At 39.7% G+C, this 13,418-nt stretch overlaps 1 protein-coding gene across 4 annotated transcripts in view; it reads left to right on the top strand.

Moving 5' to 3' along the window:
- SH3KBP1 (SH3 domain containing kinase binding protein 1) overlaps positions 1 to 13,418 on the top strand; it is a 231,739-nt gene that overhangs the window by 159,095 nt on the left and 59,226 nt on the right. For all 4 annotated transcript variants that reach the window (XM_075096619.1, XM_075096609.1, XM_075096638.1 and 1 more), the window contains one exon: positions 10,600 to 10,675. In XM_075096619.1, the coding sequence (XP_074952720.1) occupies positions 10,600 to 10,675 (76 nt within the window). The remainder of the gene's footprint in view (positions 1 to 10,599; positions 10,676 to 13,418) is intronic.

Below are 13,418 nucleotides of genomic sequence, written 5' to 3'. Positions count from 1 at the left end.
TGTGCATCTTTTATTGCAGGATGAGGAATCTGTTCCATAGGTTTGATCATTCTGGGTGACTTTGTCTTTTCCAGTTCCTTTAAGGACTGAGGTGGGTTATGTGTGAGGGGGAAAGGAGGTGGGAACAGCACACAACAATCTAGGTGTTGGATAGGTTTATACAGGATTTTGATAGTGCTTTCCATTGCTCTTTATTCCTTTCCAAAGTATTAACAGCTATGTGTTTCAAAGCCCATAATTTCTGTCTAAAGATACTTTTTTTTTTTTTCTTCCGAATGTACAATTTTACTTCTCTCTGAACTGAATTTCTGTCTTTCCTCTTTCCTGGATCATCTGTGAACACGTGGAAAACAAGAGCCTTGATCTATCTAGACCCCTGAGGGACTTCACTGGTCAACATGATGAAATCCTGCCTTTTGTTTCCTGTCTTTTAATCAGCTACTTGTCCAAGTTAATCTTTTTAAAAAAGGATGAACAGTAAACTCATTTACTTCCAGCGACAGAAGGGAAGCCTGCAGATCTGTACACATGTAGCTCATAGATGATGTTTAAGTGAAATGAACTCCATCTTGAATAACTACTTCAGAATGACAACATATTGCTGTTTTACATCTCCGTGACAAAACCGGCTGAATGCCGTTGTACTAGGAAGTATAACCAGATCACATGTAAAATGTAATAGACTCAGATGTAGTTTAACACAGCAGAAGCGAGGGTCTGTATGAAACCCTAAATTTTAAGATTCCCTAGGTTTTGACTGGCTAAGTAAGAAGTCATGCTTAATGATTATTAAAATAATAAGTAATTGTGAATAGTATGTTAACCAGATCAAATCTGATTAATATGAGATAAGTTTAATTGCGGCACCCAGTGCTTTCTGCTAAAAATATACACAGAAAATCTACCAAAGAACTTACTACTCTGATCTTTGTTTCTTACTCCTTATTCCTTTTTCTTTTAAAGAACTTTTCTCAGAAAAAAATAGCCATTTAATTGTTATCAAATAAAATGTGAAGCAGTAACAAACTCTGAGCCATCAAGGGATTTGGACATACATTGATTAAATCATCCTGGTCTTCCTTTCTCCCTGCCCTTTCTGCTGTATGTAATCCTTCACAGTCGTATGCCAAATGTAGTATAGGCTAGCCATTTTGTCTTTATTTTGCCTTGAACATTCAGAACCACATTTTATAGGTCTTTTCTGTATGTGATTTCCAAATACTTTTTGACCTAATTAAGTAAAGCACCAGTAACTTCTTTCATTAAATATTTCAGAAGTTACACTTATTTTGAAAAATAAAACCGTTTTTAATCAAAGCAACTGTGACTATTCCTTAAGTATTCAAAGCATTTGTTCTTAGGCTTGACGTAGTTTAAGCAGTTTAACTGAAGAGGTAATTTTGCTTCTTTTTTCAACTGTAAAAAAGAAGCACATCCAAAGAATAAGCATCTCCGATGAATGAGAAAGCAAAGTCCCAGCAAAACCATGTTTAGTTCTAAAATGTCCCTTGTTTGGGGACCTCTGCTGTTGCCTTTGCTTTGTTTACTTTCCTGCTTGCTTGTCTGCTTGGATTCCAGTGCCATGACAGTGTATGACAGATACAGCGCTTGAAGATGCTCTGACATTCAGTACCCTATTTCTAGGGCACCAAGTGAACTGAGTGTGCTGTAATGTAATCACAACCTGTTTACCACTCTCTGGAATGAGAATTGGAGTATTGTAGTAGGCTTTAGACTGACATGCTATTTTTGTCCCCATTTTTTCCTTTTGCCCTCAAGAAGTAACTTCTCTATTTGGTAAGAATGTATCAGTTTCTGTGTGAACACTAGAGAACATTTTTCCCCAAGATACCTTTAGTTGTTCTGCATATGCATCCTAATTCCAAAAGCCTTTAACGTTCAAGCAGGTTATACTTGTTGACTATTTGAATGTTGCTTTCCTCTAAAGCAGTGCTGGTGTAATAACCAGTTCCCAGAGGACTGCTGTTCGTAAACAGTTACAGGGCCTTCATCTCTTCACTGACTTCAGATGACTTGTCTGCTTTGTCCAAACTTGTTAATAGTGGTAAGAGTCGTGCTGATGGCTGAAATGATGCTAATTTTCTAGGAGATCCAATGGGATGAAGGCATTGCTCTTCCACTTTGTAAGACCAGGATTTTACTTGGAGGGACATCTTGTATTTAGAGATTTGTTGATTTTGTCTAGACAGAGAGAATTAAGGTGTCAGAGGTTCATATGCCTTTTGCATCACCTAAATACAGGGTTTTGCAACCTTGCTGTAGAAGGGTAAGACCTTTCACAGGTAAAATCTTTTTTGAAAGAAAAAAGGTTTTATTTCTTTACAAAGATATGCTGTAATTCAGAAGGTGTGTGTTCATCCAAGTCGGAAAAACTGCACTTAAGTCTGCTGGAATATGGACTACATGTGAAAATGCATTGTTTTCAGATTGTCCAGTAGAAGGTAATACAGCTTGACTATGTGCAAAGAAACTATAATAGGAAATTTAAAAATACCTTAATTGCTTTGTTGCCTGCATCTGTGAAATATTTGCCAAACACCCACTAAAGAAGTTCTGTGGTTTGTGCCACATCTGATCCTGTGATCAGGGCACCCATTCTTTATGGAAATATCATTTGGTATGTAGAGCCAAGTACTTGAGTGTCATTCGTATTTAGTCTTTTGAATGATGTAAAGGCCAGTACTACTGCACCCTTTCCTTGGGTTGTCCTGAGCGTGGTCAAAATGTGATATGCTGGTCCCAGGAATTATTCAAGCACACTGTGAGATGCTCGCCATGTTTTTCTGGTGAGCTTAATCTGGTATAAATGAGCGCCGCAACTGAGAGTTGCACCGTACCCCTGTGACCATAAATTTGCCTGCCACAGTTCTACCCAAATGTTTATGCAGCTGTTTAGTGAATCAGATAACATTAAACCTCTCTTCCTTCCCCTCTGCTATACTTTTTAATGTGGATCAATTCCCTTCTCTCCCCTTGAAGGCATGTTAATGTCACGGCAGAGGGGAGGAGTGGTGGCAGGAATCTGTGGCCAAGGGTGGCTCCCTGGGGACATGGCCACCTTTGGTGGGTGGACTTGGGCAGCAGCCAGGCTGTTCCCTCTCTCTTTTTCACAGCAAGTGAATTGTGGGACACCAATTGTGGGACATCCTCTCTCTCTGCTTATACTCAGAGTAAAGTAGGAGCAGGAGAATAAAAATGATTTTGCTTGCCAGTGCTTGCAACAGTCTGGTTGTGACTGAGGACTTGATGAACGCTTGTTTCCTGTCCCATTCATTAATCTAACCCAGTTTTAAGGAAATTACCTTGTGTTGTGGCTGGAATGACCTCATAGATGATGTCAGTAGAAACGTGTGCAACTTGTGCAACTGGGGCTCTCTGTATTAGCTGGGTGTGCATTGGGCAGAGGTACCTATCTAGTTGGTATTAAAAAATATTAATAATTATAGTTCAGGAGCATATGGGTGGTGTTTCTACCAAAGCACAGCTGGGTAGAAAGTAGGTACAGAGGAAGAAGCTATTATAGATGACTGAATTATGCAGGTAGGTGCTTAATCACACTTTCCCTAAAGAATTTTTGTTTTCTCTGTAAAAGTTTTGTAAAATTCCCATTACCCTCTTTGAAGCGCCTTGTGGTGACCCTTTAGGAAGACTTGTTAACTCTGTCCTTTTGGGAAACCCCAGGACTGCAATACTTGATCATGCTGTCACAGAATGTACTTTATGTAAAGTCGGATGTTGGTATAGTAGGAAAAACCGAAATTCTGGACATTTCTCTTATTTTGTCTCTGATAGAGTAAGGGCATTTTGTTATCTGAGAGCCTTTGGGGTTTTTATATTTTGGTTCTTTCAAGTTTTTTTTTGATTTAAGGTAGTCCAGGTAGGATGGATAAAGGACTTGATTATGTTCCTTAAGCCCTTGAAGCATATTAGAAAAAAAAAGAAATTAATTTGGCTCCTCCCTCACAGCACCAGTGTTACACATAGTCAGTGAGAAGTTTCTTTATGCTTCTATTCGTCCAGAGCTGGAAGAATCTAGTGACCATTTCTACTTCTTTGTGAAAAAATGTTCTCAGTTATAAAATGGAATTTCAAAAATACGTTAAAGAATACAGCTTTTGTATTGTCACTAATAGGGCCTTGGATCTGCACATAAACCTAAAGATAAAAAAATTCTCATGCATTTAAACAACATTCAGAAGTAGTAGTTGAATGTTAAAAGGAAGTATTGTGGTCAAAGGAATACAGCATGTTTTCTCCCTGACCTAATAACTGAGGTTTTCTGAAATTCTAAAAGTTCTCAAGATACACAGCTGTCTCTTCCTCCCCTGTATAAAACATCATTGCATATTGTTATATTTTCACTATTCAAACTGACAAACAATGTTAACCTTAAAAATGTTAGTGCTTCCAGGTCATACAGCCCATTTTTATGAATTCTTCAATGTCTGATGTATTCCTTAAGAGTGTCTCCATGGAGTTACATTTCAAGTAGCAGTTCCAAAATATTTTATCTAGGGTAAAGGCCTCGATACACTTTCCAGAATAAATACTGATGCTGAGCTAGTCTTTTTTTCCTTATTCATGAGTAAATAAGCTGTTGCGTGGAGAAGCCTATATTTGTTAAAGGAGAGTCAAAATAGTATAAAAAAAACTTCTGTATGGACCTAGCTGGTGCACAAGTGACAATTCGAGTTTTCAGATTAAATGTTCTAGAGACATAAGTCCTGAATAACAAAAGTAAGCAGACAAGACAACTTTCAACAATAACAGAAAACCCTGAAATACAATTTTAAAATATCTTGATGGAGGGAACTTGATCACAGGTCTACTTTTCTTCCTCTCGTCAGGGTACAAGAGTTGTAGGGAAGGGCCCTAGTGCCCTCAAGTGAGAAAAACTCACTAGTATACTGCCCATTACGTGCTCTGATTCTCTTGTGTTGTTCTCTGCTGTTACAGGGATTGCAATTGAGCCAAAATACATAAATGAAAGGAAATGAGACTGTTTAGATTGTACCGTGACCTCATTCACATGACTCTGTGCCACCTCAACCACTTTTGTAATCACTGTTAACTCAGTATCAGACGAAACTGGCCTGCAGTGATAGGGGTTTGCAGTGTACTGAACCGCCATCAAGGCCTCTTCTGCTAACAGAACCCGTTACTTAATGCTAGTCTGTCTTTCCACTGGCTTCATAAATTCAAGCATCAAGACTGGCAGGTTACTGCTAAATCTGTCTCATCCCTCTGAATATCTGTATACCAAATCATGGTCATTATTCATGTTTTTATCAGCTGCTTCTGCAGCAAGAGGGCACTTCATCCCCTTTCATCTTTAGGATTCACTTGTCAGGTGATTAGGGGGATTTGTGTCTGACAGCTAAATAATCTAATTATACTCGCCTTGCAGAAATAGTGGGATCAAGATTCTGCCTGTTTTATTGATATGTTCTGTTGTTGTGTGGAGCCGATCTAGGCTTGGAATTAGGAATATGAACTCTGTTTCCACCACGTGTTTCTTGTGTGACAAGACTAAGCAGGTCAGAGTGATATCTGCAGAGTGACGTAAGTGGAACAAGGCTGACTGCCACCATATAGAAATGAGATTTATGGTAATCAGCGTACAGGAGGAGGGTAGAGGGAAACTGAAACGGTGCTCTTCAGGAGTGTCTCTGAACCACCAGGCTAGAGATACAAAGGCAGAGGAGGATGTGCTACCCTTTTTGCTGGTGCTGAACGCATTCTGCAGCCAAGAATTCAAGATACACAGGGCCAGAGAGAAAATGCAGAGCTTCATTTGTCTTTGCAGCCTGGCGATTAGGACACTGCTGGGAGGGCATCATTATGGTTGTTCTGGTTCATGCTGCATGTTACTTCTTATTGCAAACATTATTGACAAAATGATATAGGTAAACGGAGAGAGTGTGTGCTGGGAGATGTCAGGGGATGCTGGCAGGGTTTTGAGAATCCTGCTTTTGGACTTGGAGAGTCTAAATTCTCAAACTCCTTGAAGTTGTAAATCTTGTTTTGTGCCTGTGTCCCAAAGGGGTGAGATTTGCTTGCTTCTTGGGAATGTTGAGCCTGATAGGTAGGAATGAAGCACGTAAAAGACTAAGTATTGTGAAAGCTGGAATTGTACTTTGTAGCATAGACCAATGTGTCTAGAGGGCTTTGAGGACATTTTTTCTGAATCCTTATGTAAAGGAACAACAGAGGAGGAGAAAGAATTATGTTGAAATCTTCAGTTCAAACCAACTTTGCTCCCATGTTTCCTTTTACAGAAGTGAAAGAGATTTTGATAAATTATGCTGGGCCTTGAACTGGACAAGAGACCAAAATACCCTATAGTAACTGGTCCTGAGAAGAAAAGTCTCTGTCTTGGAGATGTGTGTCAGATCAGCAGGAATTCAAGTTGGGCTTGCTTGGTTCTTGTAGCCACTAGTAAATTCGGTAGACATTTGACCTGTATGAGACTATGAGTGATACAGAATAGTTGGAGTGTCAGAAGGGAAGCTTCTGGCTTATATGGAAGGAGATGTGTCTGCCTCTCATTTTTTTTCTCTTGCCAGAAAAATTTGTAACTGTGATAATATTACTTGATCTGGGACTCCCAGCACACAGATCTTAACTATACTTGAGGTTTTATCCTGTTACAGCAGAGCCATCAAACTTAAGAGATCATAGAGGATTCACACTCTATGATCACTTTCCTCTTAGAGTGAGGAAAGTTTATCTTGCATGTTTCCTAATGAACAAATGAGTACTATATTAAGTTTCATGGAGATGTTTTCAGAAAGTGGTAACAAATGTTTTCCATGCAAATGCATGGATCAGTATAGACCAGTCATAAACAGAAATAAATAATAATTTAAAAAAATCTCCTTTAGTACCATTTTACAGGAAGAGTAAAGCATCTTGGCAGCGCAGGTCCACCTGAAACCAGATTTGCACGGCTTAGCCTTTTTTTTTTCTTTTTTTCTCCTTTTTTCCTGTCAGTGGTGCTTGTATCACCCCTATAAATCCCTGGATGCAGTCCCCTTACAGTTAAAGAACACCAGTTCCACTTGCCTTCTCCTCTCCGTGTCTTACAACAAATTCAGGTGTCCCTCCTCACTAGAGTGGGTTCTGCACAACCCTTGTTTAAATTATTTGAATTACCACTTTCTATATCCTCCTAGTAGGTATAAACATTCCTTCCTCTCCTCATCACAGGATTCTGGCACAACTTTGCTTGTTCAGCAATAAATGATCTTTGGATCTTGTAGGTCACTGTGATCTTTCAGCACATTCCATGTGCTGCACCCAGTTTTGCCTTCTCTCCTGAGCAAATTGCAACTCGTGCAAAGACTGCTTTCCAACCTGTCTCCTAGCTCCCAATAAAAAAAACAGCCTTGTCTGGCTGGTGTTCTCTTTTCTGTTCCCAAGGAGTCTGTGGTTCCTCATGCTGATTTATCACCTGCATAGGCATTCTTTCTGAATGAGCAGATGAATGAATGTTTTCAAGTATTGCACTTGCATCTGCTTCTATAAATAAGGAAATTGCATCACAGCATGCACTTTTCACTGGGACACACAAGCTTCTTCCTCTTTGCCCATGATTCTTTCACTGTGATTTTTAGCTTGTTAAATTTAAGTTTGTTGTGGGTTTATCTGGGTTTTGGTTTCATGGCATAAAATCACAGAATCAAAGAATGGTTGGGGTTGGAAGGGATCTCTGGAGATCGCCTTGTCCAACCCCTCTGCTTGAGCAGACACACCCAGAGCAGGGGGCACAGGAACGCATCCAGGCAGGTTTTGAATATTTCTAGGAGAGGAGACTCCACAGCCTCCCTGGGCAGCCTGTGCCACTGCTCTGGTACCCTCACAGGAAAGGAGTTTTTCCTCATGTTTAGGTGGAACTTCCTGTGTTCCGTCTTGTGCCCATTGCCCCTTGTCCTGTCATTGGGCACCACTGAAAAGAGTCTGGTCCCATTCTCTCGACATCCACCCTTCACATATTTATAAGTACTGATAAGATCTCCCCTCAGTCTTCTCTCCTCCAGGCTGAATAAATGCAGATGTCTTAGCCTTTCCTCATAAGGGAGATGCTCCAGCCCCATGTTCATCTTGGTAGCTCTCTGCTGGACTTGCTTGAGCAGTTCCACATCCTTCTTAAACTGGGGGGCCCAAAACTGGACACAGTACTCCAAATGTGGTCTCACTAGGGCAGAGTAGAGGGGGGAGGATAACCTCTCTCGATCTGCTGACCACACTCCTTTTAATGCAGCCCAGGATACTGTTGGCCTTGGCCCCAAGGGCACAGTGCTGGCTCAGGGTCAGCCAGCTGCCCACCAGCACTCCCAGGTCCTTCTCATAGGAGCCGCTTTCCAGTAGTTCAGCCCCCAGCCTGTACTGGTGCCTGGGGTTGTTCCTCCCCAGGTGCAGGACCTTGCACTTGCTTTTGTTGAATTTCATGAGGTTCCCCTCGGCCCAGCTCTCCAGCCTGCCCAGCTCTCACTGGATGGCAGCACAGCCTTCTGGTGTATCAGCCACTCCTCCCAGCTTGGTGTCATCAGCGAACTTGCTGAGGGTACCCTCTGTCCGTTCATCCGGGTCATTGATGAGTATGTTGAACAGGACTGGACCCAGCACAGACCCCTGGGGAGCACCGCTAGTTAAGAGCAGTGATTCATGTATGATAAAGCAATTATCAAATGCTGTCCTTTAATTGTTCTTCAATAACAATTTCATCTTAAAAAAAAAAAAAAACTTCCCTAAATTAAAGTTTTTAGATATTCCTTTAGTAAGCATTCCTTTCTTAGTTAAATAGCAGTGCAGTTTAGAGTATGTGCTCTCATCATTTTCCAAACCATTTTATGAAGCAGAATTGTGAATAAAGATTTGATCATGAACGAGCATGTACTGAGTTGTTCAGCTGTCTTGAACTGCACTGTTTGCATCTGAACCAAAAGCTGTCTTCCCAGTCTTGCTTTCATCTTGACGGCATTCTGTCCTTTTATCTGTGAGAATGCCCGGTAGCTTCAGATTCTTCTTTACACCTCTTCCAGTACAATTTTCACTGCTTTCCAGCCAGATCTGAGTCAGCTCTTCATCCTCTTCCTTCTTGACTTTAAGCTTCTTCAGTGCAGCCAAGTCATGCTCTTTTCTTACTTTTGCCCTCTCCTGATCTGCAACAATCTGTCATATCATGTTTTTCTGTTACCTCCCTAGTCACTGCTTCAGATAACGCTTCTCATCTCTCATTCCCACCTCAGCGAAGAAGCTGGGAGGTTTTCTAGAGTTTTGTTGTTGATCTCTCTTCCCCAGCAGTTCACAAACTCTGCATTGTGAGTAGGGTGGCAATCTCATCAGGTCAGTTGTTTCTGCTGCCACTTGCAAGTTAAGTTGCAACAGGACACTTTGGGTATTGCAATTCATAGTTTGTCTTACTTGTCAACACAAATTTGATGACTGTCATGTGCACAACTCTCAAAACTGCCTCTCTGTTTTTGCCAGCCTAGAATCCCTCTCCGCGTATTTTACTCCTTTTCAGAGATAAATTTTAACACAGTTAGTGCGTAAAATGACTAATATGGAGCTCTTCATACCCTTTGTAGACCTTGAAATTTTCAGCTACTTAAAGTGCTGCACTCCTATTGCTTCTCATATTGACCAGTGTTTTCCTCATGGTCCCCAAGAGGTCCTCAGGGCCTTCAAGACTAAACCTCTCTTGTCTCTTAGCTTTTACTCAGAAGGTCACTGGATTATGGAGGAGGTTTCGTGCCATTTATGCATACCTTACCAGAAAAGGAAATTGAACAACAGCAAGGGCTTTTAAGTACTCATATCTATGTAAACAAGTAATAATAATACTTACATCCTCAACTACACAGGCTGAGATTTTAAAGCTAGACAGCTTTCTTGATGGGGAGAAAAGCTGAGTGAGAGAGGGGATAGCAAGCATAGAGTAATTGGTGAAGATACATAAAGATGAAAATCAACAATGTTATTTTATTTTCTTGGGGGCAGTTAATGTTTTTTACTGCTCTTTCAGCTTACCTGTCTGAGGCTGATGATTGCTTATTGTAGTCCTCCTCTGTAAATTATTTTTCCTCAAAATAAACAAAAATTGGAACCATTTAAAGAGATAATGTGAACTTAAAAATCACACTCAATCTAGAATGACTGAAATGAATACTCCTTGTATGGGCAGAAGTCAAGGGATTTTTTCCCCCCACTCTTCTTTCAATTTTAGTTTCAGTACTGAAAAGCACCTTTCCTTAAGTAATTTCATCACACATTCAGTCCACCAATGAAAGCTCTGTGAGTCTTCCCTGAAACTGTGTGAAGGGGTTAATATTGAAAAATGTTAGTAGACTTTTTTTTAAAGGGAAAAATTGAAGATCACATTTTTATGAATTCTCTATCATTTAAAAAAAGCTAATAAAATCCCCACATACGAATCGAAGTATAGTTTAATTTGCCTCTGTTTCTTTACTGTCCTTTTCTGCTCCTATATTTTGTATTTCCATTACAATTCTTTGATGTCTAACTTTTAACTGAACCTGCAAATGTTAAAGGAGAATAATTATTTTTTTTCAGAGTGTTGGGAAGAAATTACCTCCAGCCACAGCACCTCAGGAGCCAACAAAAATAGAAGTGGACAGCAGAACAAAAAGTAGGTTTCATAGTTTTTTCTTTTTTGCACTTTCTGCTGTTAAGCCTCTTAAAAGCAAGGTGAGCACTTTTCTCTGGTTTTGGCTAAGAGAGTGTCCTGTGTATACGAAAAGCGAGGATGCAGATAGATATATTTAGGATAAACTTTGAGTAGATGGTACATAGATTGTCTGCTTTGTTTTACAGAATCCTCTGAATTGTTTTTGCTCTGATAATCCTACCTTGAGTTTTCTTCTACCAAAAATCAAATTAAATTACATGCTCAGCATTCAGCCTTGAGGGTACTTTGGAATTAATCAGAGTTGAATAAGATCCAACTCCAGTCTGTAACCTATAGGTGGGTCATAGAAAAATATCTGTGGTTGTGAGTGCCCTTGCCTTTTTCCTCTTTTTTTCTTTCTTTATGTAGCAGAAATAATCTATGTGGGTGGTATAGTTTGTATGGGAAATGAATGGTGTCCAAGAACTTCGGTTCTATTTTTGTCATTTCAATGTTTATTAAACAAAACGCAATAATTACATCTTTTAGACAGGTCTTAGTGCTGTTCTATTTATATATTCCCCATCTTTTGATTTTTATTTATATAAAGTTAAAACTAAATGTTATGGATTCTGGTAGAAAAGAATAAGGAGGAGGAGAACATAGCCATACCTTAGAAAAGAAATTGAGTATAATATGAAGTGTTGAGTTTTTAAATCTTTCACAGTCCTTCCTCTTCCCTGATGTGTTTATCCTTCTGGAGATTTAGCAGATAACATTTTACTGTAAATGTTATTTGATTAATTATTTAATTTATGTTATCATGTACCTATAATATAAATTAAACAACTTATTGTAAAAGTAAATATAATTTTAATTATATAATTAAAATTTTGTATATTTCATAAATTTATTTATATTTTTAATAAGTTATTATATAATATTAAAATTGTCTATATAAAATAAATTATGTGATCATAAAATAATAAGTAAATAAAATACATAATAGATTAATATAAATCTTAAACAAGATAACATTTTGTCTCAGAGCTGGAGCACATACAGACACAGGAAGGCAAGCACCTGGAGCAGCAGAACAGTGGCTGTCTGAGAGGTGTGTGGCTGCAACCTGGTTTACCACATGTTTTCAGCTCAGAGTTGCAAAAGCAGCTTAAAGCAGCTTTTACTGAGTTATTGTCCATTAGTTGCACCACACTATTGTACTTGCTGCACCTTCTCGTCTTGTTCCCTATGTGACACCAGGCTGTTAATGGGAAGTAATGCAAGAACTCAATTGCCCTGAGAAAGCGAGAACTTGAAATACTGAAAAGTGTGTGAGCTGGTAACGTAGACCAGGGCTCCTGAACCGATGTGATTTGGAATTAACTCTCCCAGCCTGCAGCTCAAGCAGGTTAAGCTGACCTGAGTGCAGGTACCATCAGAAGGCATAGTCCCATGGCCCTTCCTACCTGCAGCACTAACCCTTGTGCAGTAAGCCAGACTGGGAGACAGGTGCCTCTTTCTACATCACCTCATGCTTCTGACAGCTGAAATTGCTCACTAAATCGCATCCCAGGGCAGTGGGGTTTCATACTTTTACCACTTATAGACGAATGTGGAAACCTTCGGAACAGCGGTTAGAGAACTGTACCTTCTGCAGTGAGACATTGAGCTCTGGCTGACACGAGATACTTCTCCATCAACACTTTTGGGCTCTGGTTGGTGGTTCTTTCAGCTTTTTGTTGTTTCCCTTGGACATGCCTTTTTGGTCAGAAAATCTCTCTTCTTCTGTTGCCGTCAATTTTTACCATGACAGTGTGCAAACATCATTCAACATCCATTTTGCCAGAACTTCTGAGAAGGGTGAGCTACTTATTTGTACAGTGTCTTTACATGGTTTATGAATTTTACCTACACTTTATTATTTAGGATATTTTATCTTTCCTGGAATGGAATAATGGTTGCTGACTCTTCCCATATCTTGATTTGAGTATTTGCTTTTTTCCTATAGCTTTTCTGATGTGATAGCGCAGTGGTGTGCAGCAAGGCACTTGATGTACTTACCATTTGGTCTTAGTACATGCAAGATGGCCTAAGGTCTGCAATGGGATGAGTTGGTCAGAGTAAGAGGCAGAGCAGTATTTTCTGCAGGTGCATCTCCCAACAATATGCTATGTAAATCTCCCTAAAAAGTGGGCCTAAGGTTTTGGGGGATAAACAGATGACTCTTCAGGGCCAAAGAGGACTTTTTGCTCAGAGGGAGAGCACAGTGAAAGCACAAATCCTTACATAGCTTGAGTGGTCCCTTGGAAAACATCACTAACCTTTCAGGAATGAAAGAATGCATCTTTGAAGAGAAGAGGGGGAGATCTGTGTGGTTTAGGTTTGAGGGTGCCTAGATTTATAGGGGAAGTATTCTGCTGTCAGATTTCCATCTCTCTTACATATCTGGGATGGCACATGTATGCGTGTGTGTGTGTGTGTGTGTTTATAATTCTATCTCTGGTTCTATCTCTGGGGTGAGATTTTTTTTATATATATGAAGTAGCTTGCTTTTAGTTTAAGTGGTTTGCAGTGAAAAGGCTGTATTGCAGAAAATATGTATACATTTTTAAGTAGCTTTGTTGAATTCTAAAATTCAGCAAACCAAAAACATCCACAATGACCGAGAGAGCTATCACAGATTACTGAGATTGCAAAAACGGGGTATAAATAAGCAGACAACAAAACAGCAAAGGCAGTAAGTCACAGAATGCATTGACCC

Source organism: Phalacrocorax aristotelis, chromosome 1 (genome assembly GCF_949628215.1).
Source record: "Phalacrocorax aristotelis chromosome 1, bGulAri2.1, whole genome shotgun sequence".
Classification (NCBI taxonomy): domain Eukaryota; kingdom Metazoa; phylum Chordata; class Aves; order Suliformes; family Phalacrocoracidae; genus Phalacrocorax; species Phalacrocorax aristotelis.
Note: the sequence above shows the minus strand (reverse complement) of the source record. Positions and strands in the feature narration are given on the sequence as shown.